Raw genomic sequence first — 18,405 nt, forward strand, 5'->3', positions numbered from 1 at the left:
TTCATTTTTTACTTGTTTGGGTACAAGTGTTTAGTTTTAGGTTTTGGTTGCTGGAGGAGGTGAGGTCGGGCTGGGTAGCGAAGAAAGAGTTTAGGATATGTCCTGCGCGTCTCACTGCCAGGCAGACCTTGGCACCAAGGTCAGAACACATCTGGGGTGAATTCCATGGAAGGTCCTTTGGTTTTGTCAACAAGGATCTCTGGACCTATGAGTTTCGTGATCCTGGTGGGTACTTTTCCAGGGGCTCTGGGATAAACATTGTCAGAGAAGGCCATTACTTTCCCTTGTCTTTTCTTTAATCCCCCTCTTCTATTTTTGTAGGAGATGTCCTTTTCTAGATCCATTTCTTTAACTCGACCTGGAAGCTCCATGCTGTCCAGTGGACCAAACTCTGTCTTGTGCAGAGGGCGGCCACATGTGGAAGAGAAGAAAGCCTTCGGCAAAGCCTCCTCTGTGGCCTCCTCCTGGCAACCCTGGACACCTGTCCCCCAGGCTGGGGAAAAGCTGCTTCCGGCGGAAGAGACTCCTGAGGACTCTTTGTTCATGCCTCGACTCGGGGAGAGCAAGCCTGCCGGGGTGTTGCCGAGCTCCCGGATAAGGCACAGATCCGAGCCCCAGCAGCCCAAGGAGAAAACGTTTATGTTCAACCTTGACGATGAAAATATACGGACCTCTGATGTGTGATGGGGCGCACTGCATTTGGGGGGGGGGCAGGGCTCAAGAGGAGGCCTTGAATGGGGTTGTCTACCTTGTCAGAGGCGGTGGGGGGGGCCCATCCAGCTGGCTTTTTTTTTTTTTTTTAACTATCAATGCAGTGTATTTAATTGGGGGAAATCGCTAGGTTAGACTTCTAGGCATGCTCAATGGAGAACGGGTTGCCCCTGCTTTTTTTGGACTATTCCAGGGTTTTCCTGGTGAGGGGTTAGTTTAGCAACTCCTCCCTGGAGGAGGTTGCGAGTTCAGTTTCACCCCTAACCAAGTTTTGTTTTCTTGTCCTTGTTTTTGTTTCTTTGTTTAGTTTTCGGGCTGGACACGCAGCCTTAGGCTGGTCATCTTTTTTATCCTATTCCTGCTTATTGGCTGCAGTTTGACTGTGAAGTAGGAGGGTGGTCCCTAACCCAGTTGAAATGAGGAGAAGGGGTGGCAGAAGAGCCAGGCTCCAGCTTGGCTCTGATGCATCCTGAGGGTGGACGTGACAGCCTGAGGATTGAGGCTGGAGAGCGGCCTTTGGAGCATCTACCAGGGCAGATCCCCCCGGAGGACCTCGTAGGAGACCTTTAGAAAGGTGTGGGCGCTCATTCCATCCCAATGTATAAATCCATCTGCTCCCTTCTGGATGCACTTTGATCCCCAGTACAGTCCTCACTGGGATGTGAATGACAGCCTACCCGCTTAGTTTCTCTGTCAGGCCCCAAGGGTGAGTTTTATCAGTGTTAAATGTCATAGCCATTGAGAACAGAACAGGCATTTCCCTTGGTACAGCCCGTTACTTGGAAGGTGTGGAGGTTAAGTATACGATAATTCACATGTGCTAGATCATATCTCTAGCTCAGCATTTTAGATTAGCTTTAAAAGCAGGTACTGTTCGGAAGAGATGGGTCATAGGTCATCCAGCTAAGCTTTTTTGGTTCATGTTTTCCAGGCGGGAGATGAGGTCTGTTTTTATTGAAGACAGATGATCATGAATCCTTGCCTTGTGGGTTTTTTTTTTATGGGCCACTATTAGTCTGATTTTAAGTGCTGTGTATTGTATACCTGGTAGGTTTTCTTCCTTTGTATATTTGTGTTGTCCTTTGAATGAAGCCTTGTCTGCTTGCATGATCAAACCCTATAATCTGATGAGGCTCCATGTATTTAACCGCCAAGAGATACAAAGATAATCTTGAGAGATTTATACTTTTAATAAAATAAAACTGGGCACAGAAACACTGATTTTAAGGTTATGAGCTGCTGGCTAGAGATTTCCCAGTAGAAGAGCAGAGAAGATTGAGTTTCCCACCCAAATTTTAGGGTGTACCTTCTTCCATTAGACAGAAGATACTATCTCCAATGTCTGTGGAAGAGTTTGTTCATCTAGCTTGTGTGGTGAATTGCTACCAGGAACTTACTGGGACTCTCCTAAAAGGAGAGTCTCTAAAATTTTTACCAGTTAGATCAATTATGTTTTAAATTAAAAACGAATAACTAAAGGAGGAGATAAGGAGGTGTGCTTTTGCCTAAATAAATCTCTTCCCTTCTTTGTGTCCAAATTTAATGCAGAGACTGAAAACATTTGATCAGAAAAATCCTTAGTGGCTTGAGGGGAATCTTACCTTTCTTTTAGGTGGTATAGTTTCCTTAATGCCTGTATCCCATAGGGAATTTTTCTTGACTGCACTCATTGGAGCTATTCTTAATTCAAATTTGGTTAGGCCTAGTAATCCTGGTACTGGATCTCTCTCTCCCAATCCCCCAACCCCCCCTTTTCTGCAGACTCTTTTGCACTTTTGTCCCCAGAAAACCTTGGTTTGGGAATTATTTAATTATGAGTGATCAAGATTACAACATACTTAAAGTAGCCTGATTTCAAGAAACCATTCCAAATTCTTAAAACTCCTTGTCTCTGGTTTTGTCTTCAAATCTTCCTCAAGCAAATTATTGGGCTGGTCAAAGAAAGTGTGCAATATGTGATACTGAAAAAATGAAAATAAATTAGGAACTTTGGAGATCTCTTAACATTCACTGATGCTTGGAAAAGATGTTATCTTTTGTTTAACTTGTAAAAATCTACCCATTTCTCTCTTTTATAAACTGCTAGATTGCTACTGCTAAATTAATTGGCCATATAGTAAATGGATCTATTTCTTATTCAGTGAAGTCTATGTTGGTAATGTGTGAATTTAAACATACTTTAAAATCCAGATTGTATTACTTTGTTAGAGGGAAAACAAGGACACTAATTGGCAAATACTTGAGAATTCCAAGTTAGAACATTGCTAAAATGAAGTTTGAAAAGCAGATAAATATAATTATCTTCAGTAGAGTCTAAAAGCATTCACATTCCCAAACCGTATTTCAGAATTCCTTTTCTGCCCATTATTTCTTACCTTTTGGCCAATGTCACACCACAACCTTTTAATACAGACCCAAAAGGGAAAAGTAGAGTGAGGATGTGGTATAGGTTAGAGGTTAAGTACATGGGCTCTGGAATACATCTGAGTGTGTGTGTTTGTTTAAATAAAGGAACCAAAAAAAAATGTACTGCATGTTCTCTGTGGAAATACAAGGCTTTGAGTTCTGTGTTTCCATAAGGCTTTTGAAGTGGGTCTTGCCCTGCTATGTTTAACAGTATTTCATGTGGGCCCCCTATAGCTGAACCGTTTACCATACATCATTCTTGGAAGCTTTGATGATTGGTAAAAATAGTTGGGCTTTTTGCATTCTCTGAGGTCTGAGTGTGCTAAGAAGTGCATTGCGTAGAGTGACCGCAGGCTGAAATAGTGGAATGCTGAGCTCCCACCAGAAAGAGGTAGACTTCAGGTTCAGTTTCTTAAATAACTTGAAACAAAAGGATTTTTCCTTCCTGAATATAAATATGCTCTGATAGGTTAAAGTGGCCCAGTGATAGCAGATTCAGTAGTTCAACAGTGGGATTTGCTGTTTGTTTTCACTGTTAACCAGATAACAGGCATATGGAGGTAAAAGCATTTAGAAATTGAGTTTCCCAAATCAGCTTTGTTTATCAAACTTTAAACATGTCAGAAAAGGCCAGGTTACTGAGTATTTTCTCCTGGCCTCACTGATTTTTTCCTTATTCTCTTTTTCTTCCTGTGTTTTTGCCTGCAGCAGTCAATTAGTCACTCATACTAGTTTGAATAAAGCAAATGTTTGGCAAAAACATAACTGTTTTTGACTCCTTCCCCTCATGGCTTATTGAAGATGCTGCATGATTTTGTCTTTTGAACCAGGATGTTTCAGCTGTGAAATGCACTCGCTGTAAGCACTGAGCTGAGTGCATGGAAACTGTTATGCCTCTCATTTTATGTGATCTCCTAATTGGTATGTAGCAAAATATAATTTTCTAAAACTGTTTCGTTGCTTGTTTTTTAATAAAATCATGTAAATACTAAAATACGGTTGTGTTTTTCTAACGCTGACCTGTCCGTGGGTGGGTGATTTCTCTCGTCAGTCTGCCCCCAATTAATGGGTTTACGGATAGATGTAGGCTTAGGGACCGCCCTTCATTGCCTCGGGGTGGGCCTGGTCCCGGGTGGGGGAGTGGGGATCTGGGGGTGTGTGTGCAGAGGTCTGCCAGACTCGGCCCCTTAAAGTCTGGGAGGCTGCACCCCGGACCGGAGGGAGCGTGGCTCGTTGGAGAGCTCTTGCGGGTCCGGAGGGGAGTGACTGGAAAAGCACACGCGAAGAAGGAAGCGAGCGGCAGGATGAGCAGGCGTCCGCCGCGGCCCGCGAGCCTCGGGCTGGCGCTCCTGCTGGGGCTGCTGCTGCTGCCCGGGGTCGAGGCGTGGCGCCTCCGGGTCCGGCCGCCCTGCCCCGCGGCCTGCGAGCCCACCCGCTGCCCGCCGCTGCCCAGCTGCCCGGCGGGCGCGCCGCCCGTGCCCGACCGCTGCGGCTGCTGCCGCGTGTGCCCGGCGGCCGAGGGCGAGGCCTGCGGCGGCGCGCGCGCGCGGCCCTGCGCCTCGGGCCTCCAGTGCGGCGCGCCGCCCGGCCCGCGGCGCTTCGGCGGCGCCGCGCCCGGCACGTGCGGCTGCGCGGCGGCGGGCGCGGCCGTGTGCGGCAGCGACGGGCGCACCTACCGCAGCCTGTGCGCGCTGCGCGCCGAGAACCGCGCCGCGCGCCTGCGCGGGGCCCTCCCGGCCGTGCCGGTGCAGAAGGGAGGCTGCGGGGAGCGAGGTGAGCGCGGCAGCCGCGCGGGGCCCTCTCTGCACTCCCCGCAGGCGGGGACGCCGACAGCCCCTCGCGCCAGCCGCGCGGCCTCCCTCCCCGTCGCCTCAGGGCCGCAGCCCTTTCCTGTCCCTGGCTTTCCTCTTAGATGTCCATCTTGACCACTTTCTCTGGGCTTTCCCCCCTTTTCCTCTCCACGCCATTTAAATGCCGGCTTCCATTAAGGCTGTTTAAAAAAAGGCAACTGGAAGTGACAGGTCTGGTCCCCTCCAGGCAGAGCCTCACGACCCCGTAGTGAAACACTTGAGAGGGAGAGGCCGAGCGGAGGAGGGGGAAGGCGGCGGCGCGAGCTGAGATAGGACGCGTGGGGCGGGAAAGGAGCCCGGGCGTCACCGCCCGCCGAGACTGGAGGGTTTCTTTGCAGGCACCAGGAGCGCGGGGCGGCTCAGGAGCGCGCACAACTTCATCGCGGCCGTGGTGGAGCAGGTGGCGCCCTCTGTGGTTCACTTGCAGCTGTTCCGCAGGTAAAGCGAGGAGGAGCCGGAAGTGCAACGACGCAGCCCACCGTTTCTGCCCCAGGCCCTGTGCTACTGCTTCACCTGCATCTTTTTTTTTCAAGATTTATTTATCCCCACCCCCACCCCTTGTTGTCTGCTCTCTCTGTTCCTTCGCTGGGTGCTCTCCTGTGTCTGTTCCTCTCCTGTTTCGGAGGCCCCGGGAACCCACCTGGAACCTTCCATGTGGGACAGAGGCGCTCAGTCCCCTGAGCCACCTCAGGTTCCTGCTTTGTTGGGTCTCTCCTCTTTGTGTGTCCTTGTTGCATCGTCTTGAGTCAGATCGTCGAGCCTGTCCTTGTGCCTGCTCGTTGTCTTGCTCTCTACCCCAGGAGGCACCAGAACGCACCAGGACCTCCCATGTGGTAGGGAGCACTCACTCACTTGAGCCACACGGCTTCCCTTACCAGCATCTTTTTAATCTTAACCACTGTGAGGAAATCGAGGCTCAACGAGATGAGTAACCTGTCCAAGGTGTTTAACCAAAGAAAGGCACAGGAATTCTGAATTCCAAATCTGGACTGCTTCTCTGTCCCTAGGTGTCTGGGCTTTCTCCCTCCCTCATTTCCCAAGGAGTTTAAGCTCAGATGTAAGAGCTAAGAGCATTTTAGTGGTGATCTTGCCCAGCCCCTTTGTTTGGGTGGAAGGACATCCAGAACCAGAGAGGGGAGTACTTTGTCTTTGTCACAAAGCCAGTTAGTGGAACCTAAACCAGAACCCAGACTTCTTGACACCCTCCTTGCCTAGGTCGTCACTACGGTGTCACCCGGCCCACTTTTGCCCATAACACTGTGATTAGGTTAGGCCTCTTTGGTACAGAGAACCCAGAGCTGCTGCACTTACTGGTTCTGAAGTAGGGTGCATCCCTGGAAAGGGAGAGTTGGAACCAGGTTTCTATCAGGTACCCTTGCACAAGAAGTGGCCCCTGCAATGCAGAGTCTGCTTACACATGGAAAAAATGAAAACCCAAACGGGGGGGAAAAGTGACATACCTGTGAAAACTGTGATGGAGCTTTATTTAATGGACGTGAGTTTCCAGGTTCTCAGGCTGTGGCTGGATCCCGGGGTTTTCCTGTCCCTTGCTTATCCGCTCTTGTCTTGCTGAGACAGGTCACCTCTCAGTGGCAAGGATCTTCCTGCATCCAGTGGCTCTGGGTTCCTCGTGTCTGAGGATGGGCTCATTGTCACCAATGCTCACGTAATCACTAACCAGCAGCGGATCCAGGTGGAGCTGCAGAGTGGCATCCAGTATGAAGCCACTGTCAAGGACGTTGACCACAAACTGGACCTTGCACTGATTAAGATAGAGCCAGATGTGAGTATGTGAGGGCCCAATAAGAGTCTGCATATTTGGGGTTTTTCCATCAATTTGCTGGTATTTCCCCCCCACTCCACCTCCATACCATCCTTTTTTTTTTTTTTTTAACCTAGTGTATGCTTTTTTCTAGTTTATTTTCTTTCTGTTCTCATTTCCTCTTCTATTTATTTTCTTCTATGCCTGCCTGTGCATCCAAAACAATTTCTACTAACTATCGAGCAGTCCCATTGTCTCCTCTTTTTGAACAGGATGCTGCTTCTGGGGAACTTACTTCTCTGCTTGCCTTAGAATACCAGAAATTATTGTAATGGCCTCCAAGCTGCTAAGGATACTTTGAGGACCTTGCTACACAAAGTGTGGTCTATACACCAGTAGCATCGATGGCACCTGAGAGAATTTTTAGATACCAGAATTTGCATTTTAATAGATCCCCGGGTGATATATGTGCCCATTAAAGTTTGAGAAGCACTGCCTGGGTGATCTCCGTTCTGTTTGTGGCTTACTAACTTTTTTCTCTCTTTCAATTCTTGCACAGTTATTTATTATGCGATTTTACTGAGATATGCTCACATGCCATATGCTCTGTTGTGGCTTATTAACTTCGTAAACGTCGAGCTGGAGTGGTGCTAAGCAAATTGTTAATGTCACTTTCTGTTCATCAGTTATCAGTGGTCTGGTTTACTTGTACTGATTTCTACAAAGCAATAATTTCAGACCTTAGAGATGATTCTGATCCTCTTAACAAGTGAGAGTTTATGGGGGGTTGGAATTTGAGAAAGAAGCATAAAGGCAATTGTAGAACTTGTGCGGGTGATGATCCTTAAATTCTAAGTGCCAAAATGGTAGAGACTGTGTCATATGTGTGTTGCACACAAATATTGGTTGATTCTCGTCTTGATTTGTGCTTCATCCTTTCTGTCCTCCTCACTCCTCCTTGTGCATGTACAGACTGACCTTCCCGTGTTGCTGCTGGGAAGATCGTCGGACCTTCGGGCTGGAGAGTTCGTGGTGGCCTTGGGCAGCCCGTTTTCTCTGCAGAATACAGTGACTGCAGGAATTGTCAGCACTACACAGAGAGGAGGCAAAGAGCTAGGCCTGAAGGATTCAGACATGGACTATATCCAGACCGATGCCATAATTAATGTGAGTCCCTCAGGAAATCTGTCCTCAGCCTGTAAGATACTGGCAGAACAGTGAGAAGATTTCAGTGACCTCTTTTTCCCTTTGGCCTGTGGAGGATGCCCAGAGTTCAGTTAGAGCCTTATAAGAGGGGTGGAGTGCCACCTGTCAATGTGATACCTGGCATCCGTGACATCGGGGGGTCTGTAGAGAGGTCACCACCACTGTCGAAGGGGGCAGTACTTTTGCTGCTGTGTTTGACTTTGGTGTTGGAGATGGTGGAGGCACAATTTTGCCTGCCTTGGGGGCACAGGGGTTCACTGGAGGAGGCTGCTTTTGGTAAACCTCTTCACGGAACTGTGTATAAATGATGAGGAGAGATGTTATCCCTGGACCTTACTGATGGCTTTTCAAATTCTGTTTTCAGCACGGGAACTCCGGGGGGCCTCTGGTGAACTTGGTAAGTGGCCCCTTTTGTTGCTACTTTATGTTTCTTTCTTTCAAAGATTTTACAGATTTCGTGATGCAGATAGGGGTGTCACTCTTGTGTAGAGGTAGGTGCAACTGCGCTTTTCTATTCTTGGATCTTAAATGAATGGTTAGGAAAAATTTAAGATCCGTGATGGATTTATCACCCTGTTGTATGATCTCTTCCAACCGAGAGCTGCCAGGGTTCTAGCTTATGCAAAGTTTTTCTCTTCAACGTGTTTTCTGTTTTCATTGCATAGTTACCTAAGTCCCGAGTATTAAATTTAAATTTATGTCAAACGACCGACTGTACTGTTATGTATATCCTTGAAGAGCCCCCTGTTGCTGCATATGAATAGCTGTTACCCAGAAATGCTAACTACACCATGTGCCCCATCCAGGTTTTCAGTCTTGACCTGTTTATAGATGAGAGAAAAGCCAAATCAAGAATCCATTGTTCTGTCATGTATTTTACCCTTAAACTTGATTCAGTGTCTTCATTGGAAGGGCCAGGGTCTCTAGTTGCTTAAGTACATGTGAAAACATAAAAGAGCACACGGATGTTTAACATACAGTCTGTGTTAATGGACTCCATTTGAGCTGATTGTTTTTGGTTTGTCTATAAATATTTACTTGCTTTTAGGAGGATGAATTGTTTGTAAAATAACTGAGCACTTTTCACTCCAAACGTTGTGGGTAATTTATTGTGCCTCCCGTCTCCATGGCTTTACCAGAACAGAGACCAAATGCAGGCATATCCCAGTCCTACTGAATTAGAATTTGTATTTTTTTCTAGTCTGTGGAATTTCTTTAATTATTTAAACAATGGAGCACAAAGGTAACAGTTTCAAGTACATTCTGATACATGTTTTTGACAGGAATAGATATGTATTTAGTCATGAAGGAGGTTGGCATGCATACATTTTACATACTTAGTATTGTCATCCCTGAAGATGGAGAAGTGGGCATTTTCTCTGGTGGAGGCGGGCTGCAGCTCTTCATTTCCTGTATTTAGTTTCTCTACCAGGTGGCTTGCTCTTCTGAAGCCCTTTCTTTGCCCATGAAAAAGAGAATTCTGAATGTAAAGCAGTGAAGGGGACTTAAAAAGAGGGACAGGGAGATAGAATCTGCATTTGGGTAAGATCAAAAGTCTCCTTTCTGTCTCTCCTAGGACCTAACAAAGTAATGCCTAAAGAATGAGGAAATACATAAAGAGGAAATATTTGCTACTTGATATCTTTAGTTTCCTAAGGTCAATTTTGCTAATTCTTCGAAACAGTTGCAGAAAATTGAAGTGTTGCAGAAAATTGAACAGCCCTTTGCCCTTTCCATCTTTACTTTTGTTCCATTTAAGTAATTAAAAGGCAGATACTCCTGGGGGACTAGCTTCACCTCTTTCTCTACTTGTTATGGTTTCGCTCTGTTCAGTCTGCACCCAACTTGGTAACTGAATAATGTCGCCTCCCTTGCCAGGATGGTGATGTGATTGGCATAAATACACTGAAGGTGACCGCAGGAATCTCCTTTGCAATTCCCTCAGATCGAATTCGACAGTTCTTGGCAGAATTCCATGAGCGCCAGTTGAAAGGTGAAGGGAGATAATATTTTTTGGTCCCCTATTTTTTTCTCAGGCACACTCAGTCTTTTGCAGAGACAGCCGTTCGAATTCTCTAGAACACTGTGCTGCTGGTCCCCAGCTCCTGTAATGGAGATTTGGGTGGCGAAATTGGGGGATTTGGCACAAAAACCAAGCATGAGTTGTACCAGAAATATTTGGATTAAGCCATAGTGGAAATGATACTCCTAGGCTGGAGGTGGGTGGGAGGAGTGTATTGTGCTAATGACAAAGGTTCTCTGAAGCATGTATTTCATGGCTGACAGCCTGAAAGGTAAACTATAAGAAGGATACTGTGTGACTCTGGTGTCTTTTAAGCATGGCCAGAAGGAAAGAAAGTTTTTGTTATTAGTAATAAATTATGATTTCCCTTTGCAGGAAAAGCTCTTTCACAGAAGAAATATCTGGGTCTGCGAATGCTGCCCCTCTCTATGAAGTAAGCACGTGTTTGAATATGTCGGGGTGGTTTTTCAGAAGCAAAAGCCAGAGCTGGACGGTCTTAACAGGGAAGCTTTAGCGTTTGGGCTACACCTAAGAGCCCCTTGTGCCCTCATCGGCCCTGTTTGTCACAGGGTGTCTGTCTACCTTAGCCCGCATCTGCATTAGCTGGACTTTTTTTTTTTTTTAAAGATTTATTTATTTATTTATTTCTCTCCCCTTCTCCCCTCCACCCTCATTGTCTGTTCTCTTTGTCTATTTGCTGCGTCTTCTTTATCCGCTTTTGTTGTCAGCAGCATGGGAAACTGTGTTTCTTTTTGTTGCGTCATCTTGTGTCATCTCTCCGTGCGTGTGGTGCCATTCTTAGGCAGGCTGCACTTTTTTTCGCGCTGGGCTGTTCTCCTTACGGGGCGCACTCCTTGCGCATGGGGCTCCCCTACGCGGGGGACAACCCTGCGTGGCACGGCACTCCTTGCGTGCATCAGCCCTGCGCATGGGCCAGCTCCACACGGGTCAAGGAGGCCTGGAGTTTGAACCGCGGACCTCCCATGTGGTAGACGGATGCCCTAACCACTGGGCCAAGCCCACTTCCCTAGCTGGAATTTCAGGTGTATCTTTCACTGTGCTTACATTTTACAATGTTCCAGTGGTTTTAGGCTTCTGTATAGAGGATCCAGCCACCCCTACAGAAGAAAAATTGCAGTGGGCTTGACAAAATCCTCTCTGGCCCTTGTAAACTTTGAGCAGAACAGAGCACCTGCTAAAGAGTTAGAGGTTTTTACCAGGGATCAGGCAGATTAATTCACTGTGCCTCTTACTCATGCGAATGCTCTTCTCACTTCTCTTAGCCTTCTCCAAGAAATGAAAAGGCAGGATCCAGATTTCCCTGATGTGAGTTCTGGGGTTTTTGTATATGAAGTGATTCAAGGAACAGCTGCTGAAAGGTAAGAGAAGTGCAGGTGTGCTGGGGTAAGTGTCTGGGGTCTAGACTTGTGCTGTCTAGTACCAGTGGCCACTATCCACATGTGGCTTTTTTTAAGATTTATTTATTTATTCTACCCCCCTTGTTGTTTGAGCTTGCTGTCTGCTTCCTATCTGCTTGTGTTTTTTTAGGAGGCACTGGAGATTGAACCCAGGACCTCCCATATAGGAGGGAGGCCAATTGTTTGAGTCATCTCTGCTCCTTGCTTGTTGTGCCTGTTTCCTTGTTGTGTATCCTTGTTGCATCAGCTCCTTGTGTCAACTCACTGTACCAGCCCATCGCATCAGCTTGCTGTCTTGCTCGTCTTCTTTAGGAGGCAGTGGAACCTGAGCCTGGGACCTCTCATTTGGTAGGCAGGCACCCAACTGCCCGAGCAATATCCGCTTCCCCCCACATGTGCCTTTTGAACACTGACGTGTTTGGGGCTAGTGGGATTGAGGAAATTAATTTTTAAGGTAGTTTTATTGAAATATATTCACATACTATACAGTCTATCCAAAGCGTACAGTCAATGGCTTTTAGTATAATCAGTGTGTGCATTCATCACCACAAAAAAATTTAAAACAATTGCATTACTACAAAAGAAAACCTCCACACCCCATAGCAGTCACCTCTCAATCCCTCTATCCTTCCCCAGCCTACAAAACCATTAATCTATCTTTATAAATTGATTTATATTTATATTTTATATATGTAGAGTCATAGAATATGTAGTACTTTTGATATTGAAGCTGGTGTCTGGGTTCTTGGCTATGTCACATAAAAGAATTTAAGACATCTCAGGACAATGCAAGGTGTTGGTGGAGGGTTGATGTATGGGATCCCTGTATGTTGTTACGCATGTTTGCTTTGTAAGTTCACAATTTTTACTATACACTTAACTGTTTATGTGTGTTCATATATAAATGACATAAAGATAAAATAATAGGGAGGGTTGGGGGAAAATACTTTGGTTAGTAGTAATATTTTGACAATGCTCTTTAATCATTGGTTAAAAAGGTTTAACAACAATGTAAGGTGTTGGTGGTAGGGTGAGTTATGCGAGTCCTGCATGATGTTATATATGTTTGTTTCATAAGTTCACAACTATTACTATACACTTGTTGTTTACGTATGTTTTTGTGTGGGTGATGTATTTCAATAAATTAGTTTAAAAAAATTTAAGGACATGCCATAGGGGTAGGCAAGGGAGTGAAGAATTTATTAAGAAATTAGAAAAGGGGAAAAGTGGGAGGGGTGGGGAGTGGGGCATATGGGAATCACCTTATTTTTTTTATGTGACATTTTATGTAATCTGTCTTTTAAAAATAAATAAAAAATAGATTATAACAAAAAAATTAGAAAAGAGATAGCTACACACCTGAGACATGGGTGTGGGCTATGCTACAGGTTGAGACATGCGCCCCCTCTCTAGGGGTTTCTGGTTTTATTGGCTGTCATTGGGGGTGAGGGTTTGTGCTGATTGGAGTACTTAGGCCGAAGAGGGGGAAAATTCATTGGGTCATTTGATTTCGAGGGGTTTCTGTCCGGTGGTAATTGGCTTCTGGCTACCGTCCTTGAGCCCTGAGCTGGTGTGAGGTGTTTACGAAAGCAAGCGGGTGGTGACGGTGGGGCCCTTTCTGTATCTTTCTTTCTTTCTGCCACTTGAGAATGTTGCAAGTTACATTTTGATAACCAGCTGCTGGGTGGGAGTTGCTGGCTGTCTTCTGGTAACTTGCTGGTGTTAACCTGTCTGTGTGAGTTAGCAGGCTGCAGACTGTGCCCAGGATTTTCTTCCAGGTAAATCATTGCATTTTCTGCTCTCCTCCTTAGGTTCTTATTCTATCCTGCTTCCCTATGTGTCTGGTTTCTTTGACTTAGCATAACGGTTTTGTTTTTTGGTGGTTTTTTTTTTTTTTTTGCCTAATACTAACATCTTTTAACATTAAAATACATAACATTTGTTCCGTTTCAAAGAAAAAGTCATATATGCAATATTACCCATATTCATACTTCACATTAAGTTTTATTATGCTAGACAGTCCCATGTTACATTTTTTAGCTTTCCTTTTAGTAATATGCATGGCCTTAGACTTTCCCTTTCAACCACTGTCACACCCATATAACAGCACTGCTAGTTACAAACACCTCAATGTGCTTTCACCTTTTCTGTTCATTTCCAAATATTAAGGAAATGAATTTTTAATGTTATTTAATTGTAATTCATTTAAAAAACACAAGCAGCATATAATATTTTCCCTTTTAACACAACTTTATTGTTTTGGAACAACTGCATTTCACTTATTTTTTAAAAAAGACTTATTTATTTCTCCCCACCCCCTCATTATTTGCATTTGCTGTGTCTGTTTGTTGTGTGCTGGTCCTTTTTTTTGGGGCGGGGCACTAGGAACCAAACCTGGGACCTCCCATGTGGAAGGGAGGTACTTAACCACTTGAGCACTTCCACTTGTTGAGTCTCTCGTTATGTTTTCCTCTGTGTGTCTCTTGTTGCATCATCTTGTTGTGTTAGCTTGCCGTGCCAGCCCGTCACATCAGCTTGCTGTCTTGCCTGTCTTCTTTAGGAGGCCCTGGGAACCGAACCTGGACCCCCCCATGTGGTAGGCGGGGGCTCAATCACTTGAGCTGCATCCGCTTACCTGCATTTCACTTTAATCATTGCATTGTGTCAGATATTATTGTATAGAAGCACATTGGGCACTGGGTGTGTATGTTTTTTCTAATAGATTTCAAAGATTGATATGAAAGAAACAATGTAAAGTACCTCTAGTAATTTTCAAATATTTGTTACATGTCAGTATAATATTTTGAATATATTGTGTTAAATAAGGTATTATTTGAATTAATTTTGCCTATTTCTTTTTTACTTTTTAAATAGTGGCTAGTAGAAAATTTAAAATTACATATATGGCTTGCATAATATTTCTCTTGGACACCGGCTCATTTAGACTTGTGTGCTTACTTGTAAGGGATAGTGACCCTTTTTTTTCCTTGGTAGTAACAAAGTTTTAATACATATTTTAGATATTTTAAAACACTTTTTACTTTAAAATCTGGATAACAGCATCAAAGGCCAGAACTAAGACTTGGGTAGTAAAGCAAAAGTTAGAGTATTCCCCAAAAGACAGTTCTTCAGCTGAGTTTACTGTCGTTTTCCAACAGTTTAATTAATTACTGAGGACAGGTGGCTTGTACTACAAATACTATTTTCCTGGGTCTCTTTCTTTTTTCACTTCTTCAGGACCCGCTGCCCACTGCTTTTGCTTGTTTGTTTTCAAGATTAATCTGTCTAGGTTATGTAACCCCTTTTACTAGGAGAAAAGAAATCATAGGGTACTGACTGTTCAGAATATCTAAGTGATATGTTTCATGTTACTAAATTGGGCTTGTCACTGGCTTTTTTCGACTTTCTCGGTGCCTGCCATGCCCCACCCCCTTCCTTATTTTTAATTTCTGGATCAAAGTCAAATTATTTCTTCTAGCTAAGTTCTTGCTCCTCAAAAGGTGGTCTGTAGTCTGGCACTATTAGCAGTATCACCTGGAGTGGTTGAGAAAGGCAGACTCACAGGCCACCCCAGAGCCACTGAACCATAATGTGCATTTTAAACACATCCCCAGGTGATCTGTGCACATTAAAATGTAAGAATTATTGTGAAATCTTTCCTTTCTGGCTTATACCACTTACACCCACTTAAACCTAGCAATAGTGGTAATTATAGTAATAATAGCCAATACTTCTTAAGCATTTGCTATGTATCAGGTACCATTTTCTATACTTGAGTCAACCGTCTTATGATACAGGTATTATTTTACAGAGGAAGCAGCTGTGGTACAGAAAGGTTAGTTAACTTGTAGAGTTACACATAAATCAGCAGGGATTTTGATGCTGGCTTGAGCTTCTGCTCTTAGCCTCTGCAATATCTTGCTTTTGTGATTGCTTTTCTTATTTCTGAGAGGGCAAGAGATTTAGTGGTAAGATAATGGGGTTTTCAAATCAGAACAAAACAGGATCAAATCCTACTTTAGCCCCTTTTTTACAAGCTTTGTGAGCTGGGGTAGGTCATTTGTCCAGTCTGAGCCTCAGTACCTCATATTTGGTACAGAGTAGGTGCTTGGTAATAATTTGCAGATTTATTTCCTTTTCTCCTCTCTGTTTCACAGAATTAGCATAAATTAAATTCTTCTTTGGGTCCATTGTCCCAAGTCATCCTCCTGAGCTGTTGTATTCTAAAAGCTTTTTCCTGCTTTTAGCTTTACTCAAACTTCTCTTCACATTCTCTTGCTTTACATTTCTCCAGTTTCTCTATAAACTCAACATATCTATAAACTACATTATCATTATTCTTCATTGGGCTTCCTATTTCTTTTTATGGGTGTCTCCTGGAATCATTTCATATTTCTCTTCCAGTATATTTTTACCTTTAAGACAAATTATCAGCATGGCTTTCTATATATTGTAGCACTTGGTATTGGGAGCAGGTTTTTGTTTCTTTGGGAAAAAGGAACTTAGAACCAAAGTCCTGAAAAAAAAGTTTTTTTTAAACTTTTCTTTTTTAATTATTTTTATTTCTCTCCCTCTTCCCCCAACTGTGTGCTCTCTGTGTCCATTTGCTGCGTGTTCTTCTGTGACCGCTTCTATCCTTCTCAGCAGCACTGGGAATCTGTTTCTTCATGCTGAGTCATCTTGCTGTGTCAGCTCTCCCTGTGTGCACCATCATTCCTGGGCAGGCTGCACTTTCTTTTGTGCTAGGCGGCTGTCCTTAAGGGATGCACTCCTTGCACATGGGGCTCCCCTACGCGGGGGACACCCCTGCGTGGCACGGCACTCCATACACGCATCAGCACTGCACATGGGCCAGCTCCACACGGGTCGAGGAGGTCCAGGGTTTGAACCGTGGACGTCCCATGTGGTAGGCGGACGCCCTATCCATTGGGCCGAGTCTGCTTCCCAAAGTCTTGAAAATTTAGACTTGGAAGATTGACTGGACTTTGATTTACTGGAAGCAGAGCTCTATAGTGCACGACAACACACTCTCCAGTTCCATAAACTGTGAGTGAAGATGGGGCAAGTGAGCTATCAAGATTAACTCATCAGTCTAACCACCTGGGGGAAAAACATATTACTTGGACCTCTCACTTTTGCTGGTAAGACCTGGAGTGTGCTTGTGGTTCATTGATATCTGAGATTAATAGAAATTAAAAGCTGAACTTCCCATTCCAAACCAAATCTAATATATGGGAAGAGTAAACTTCTTAAACATTTTGGTAGGATGTTAATTTTAAGATAAATAGGTTTGTTGTCTTCTGGATGATTTCACAGCACATTTTATAAAAACCTTCATATTTGGAAGGATTGAGTGTTATCTTGGGCTACCTGGTATGTATTTTTAACGCCAGCAAAATAGTAGTGCCATGAGATAAGACATAAAATTCTAGATGAGAATAAGTAAAACTCTTCTAGTTTGATGGTCCTTTTTGTTTTTCCTTCCAGCTCTGGGTTGAGAGACCACGATGTAATTGTCAGCATAAATGGGCAACCTGTTTCCACCACAACTGATGTTGCTGAAGCTGTTAAGGACAATGATTCCCTTTCCATTATGGTTCGTCGAGGAAGTCAGACTTTGATCCTGACAGTTACACCTGAAATAATTAATTAAGCAACTTGCTTTAAGAGACTTACAAAATCAAAGCTATATTACCTGGTTTGTATTGAAGATGTGCCAAAGATGGCAAGGTGTTTTAGGATCTCTTATAAAGAAAAATGAATGTGTTAAAAAAAAACATCCAAATGGTCAGGGATCATTAAATTGGGGGTGCTATGCTGCTGCTAAAAAGCCTTACTAAGCAAAATGGAAGGACACAGTGTGCCAGGAAGTGTGTGTGTGTGAGATATAATTTTATTTAAAGATAGTGTATTAGCCAAAGGGGGTGCTGATGCAAAGTACTAGAAATCCGTTGGCTTTTATAATGGTTTCATTTGGGGTAAAAGCTAACAGTTACAAGGCGCTAAAGAGTCCAAATCAAGATTACTTCCTTACCAACTCTGTTTCCATGTGATATCTGCGAGGGTTCAGCCTTCCTCTTTCCTCTTAAGGCTTCATCTAGCCTCTTCCCATCTCAGCTGTAGGCTGGCATAGGGCTCGTCTCTTTTCCTGGGGCTTGGTTCTTTCCAGGCTCAGCTGCTCTGGTCTCTTCACAAGGTCAGCCATAAACTATCAGGCAAATGGCTCATCTCTCTTCCTGGGGACTCTGCCATGTCTCTGGAGCTGTCTCTTGTCCTCTGTGTATCTTCTCTGTATATCTATTTGTGTGTCTCCTTGATTGTCCATTTATATAGGCCACAAAGTGGGCAGGAACTCAAACTGAGTTGCCCTAATGATGTGGTTGAATCAAAGCCCTAATCTTAACATAATTCAATCAAAGGTATCTCAGCTGAATCTAATACAACCAAAGGGTATCACGCCCAGAGATCAGATCAGTTTATAAACATAAGCTCTCTTTTTGGAATTCATAAATAATCTCAAACTGCTGTAGATAGGAAACAGCTGAAAAGTAGGTAGTTTCTAATTTAATCTGGACAGAGGGACACTAGTATTTTAAAATTCCTCTATAGCCACAAACTGGATAGAATACACACATTCACAAAAGTAAATCTACTTAACAAATACTAAGAAGTAACCAGAATCTACAGTGCAAAGGAATAAAATTTTTAATAATATTCCTTTACTCAAATCAATTTTCCAGGTTATATCATCTTTGGTCCAACTTTTTGGATGTGGAGAATAGGAATTTTTTAGAGGTTGAATTGAAACTGACAATTGTGGATTGTCACACCATTATTAATGATTCTCCATTTATCACTCTGGCAGTGGAAACACAGCTTTTCTGACTATGAAAAGCACTTCTATAAAATAGCTTCTTCCTTAAGCAACATAGTTTTAGCTTTTTTTCCTCAAGCACTTCTTCCTGGCAGATTTCAGTCTCAAATCTGCTAGTTTTTTTTTTTTTTTTTTTTTTTTTTAATAAAAGAAAA

General features: G+C 43.9%; 2 protein-coding genes across 4 annotated transcripts in view; both read left to right on the forward strand.

The window, feature by feature from the left end:
- PLEKHA2 (pleckstrin homology domain containing A2) overlaps positions 1-4,111 on the forward strand; it is a 68,383-nt gene extending 64,272 nt beyond the window's left edge. For all 3 annotated transcript variants that reach the window (XM_004446434.5, XM_004446435.4, XM_058289930.2), the window contains exon 12: positions 322-4,111. In XM_004446434.5, coding sequence (XP_004446491.1) covers positions 322-684 — 363 coding nt within the window. In that variant the 3' untranslated portion in view covers positions 685-4,111. The remainder of the gene's footprint in view (positions 1-321) is intronic.
- A 310-nt stretch (positions 4,112-4,421) lies between these two features.
- On the forward strand, positions 4,422-17,153 carry HTRA4 (HtrA serine peptidase 4). The gene is made up of 9 exons (XM_058289833.2): positions 4,422-4,890; positions 5,306-5,405; positions 6,546-6,750; positions 7,702-7,896; positions 8,300-8,332; positions 9,814-9,928; positions 10,334-10,391; positions 11,242-11,337; positions 16,864-17,153. The coding sequence occupies exons 1-9, from the start codon at positions 4,422-4,424 to the stop codon at positions 17,027-17,029; spliced, it is 1,437 nt and encodes a 478-aa protein (XP_058145816.1). The 3' UTR covers positions 17,030-17,153.
- Positions 17,154-18,405: the final 1,252 nt, after the last annotated feature.

This window comes from Dasypus novemcinctus, chromosome 29 (genome assembly GCF_030445035.2).
Source record: "Dasypus novemcinctus isolate mDasNov1 chromosome 29, mDasNov1.1.hap2, whole genome shotgun sequence".
Lineage (NCBI taxonomy): Eukaryota > Metazoa > Chordata > Mammalia > Cingulata > Dasypodidae > Dasypus > Dasypus novemcinctus.

What these genes read in the sequence shown, in the direction of transcription:
- HTRA4 (XM_058289833.2), top strand. Translation starts at nt 4,422, where the DNA reads ATGAGCAGGCGTCCGCCGCGGCCCGCGAGCCTCGGGCTGGCGCTCCTG. An exon ending in AGACCGATGCCATAATTAAT is followed by an intron (nt 7,897 to 8,299) that starts GTGAGTCCCTCA and finishes TTCTGTTTTCAG; the next exon opens with CACGGGAACTCCGGGGGGCC. An exon ending in ATGCTGCCCCTCTCTATGAA is followed by an intron (nt 10,392 to 11,241) that starts GTAAGCACGTGT and finishes CACTTCTCTTAG; the next exon opens with CCTTCTCCAAGAAATGAAAA.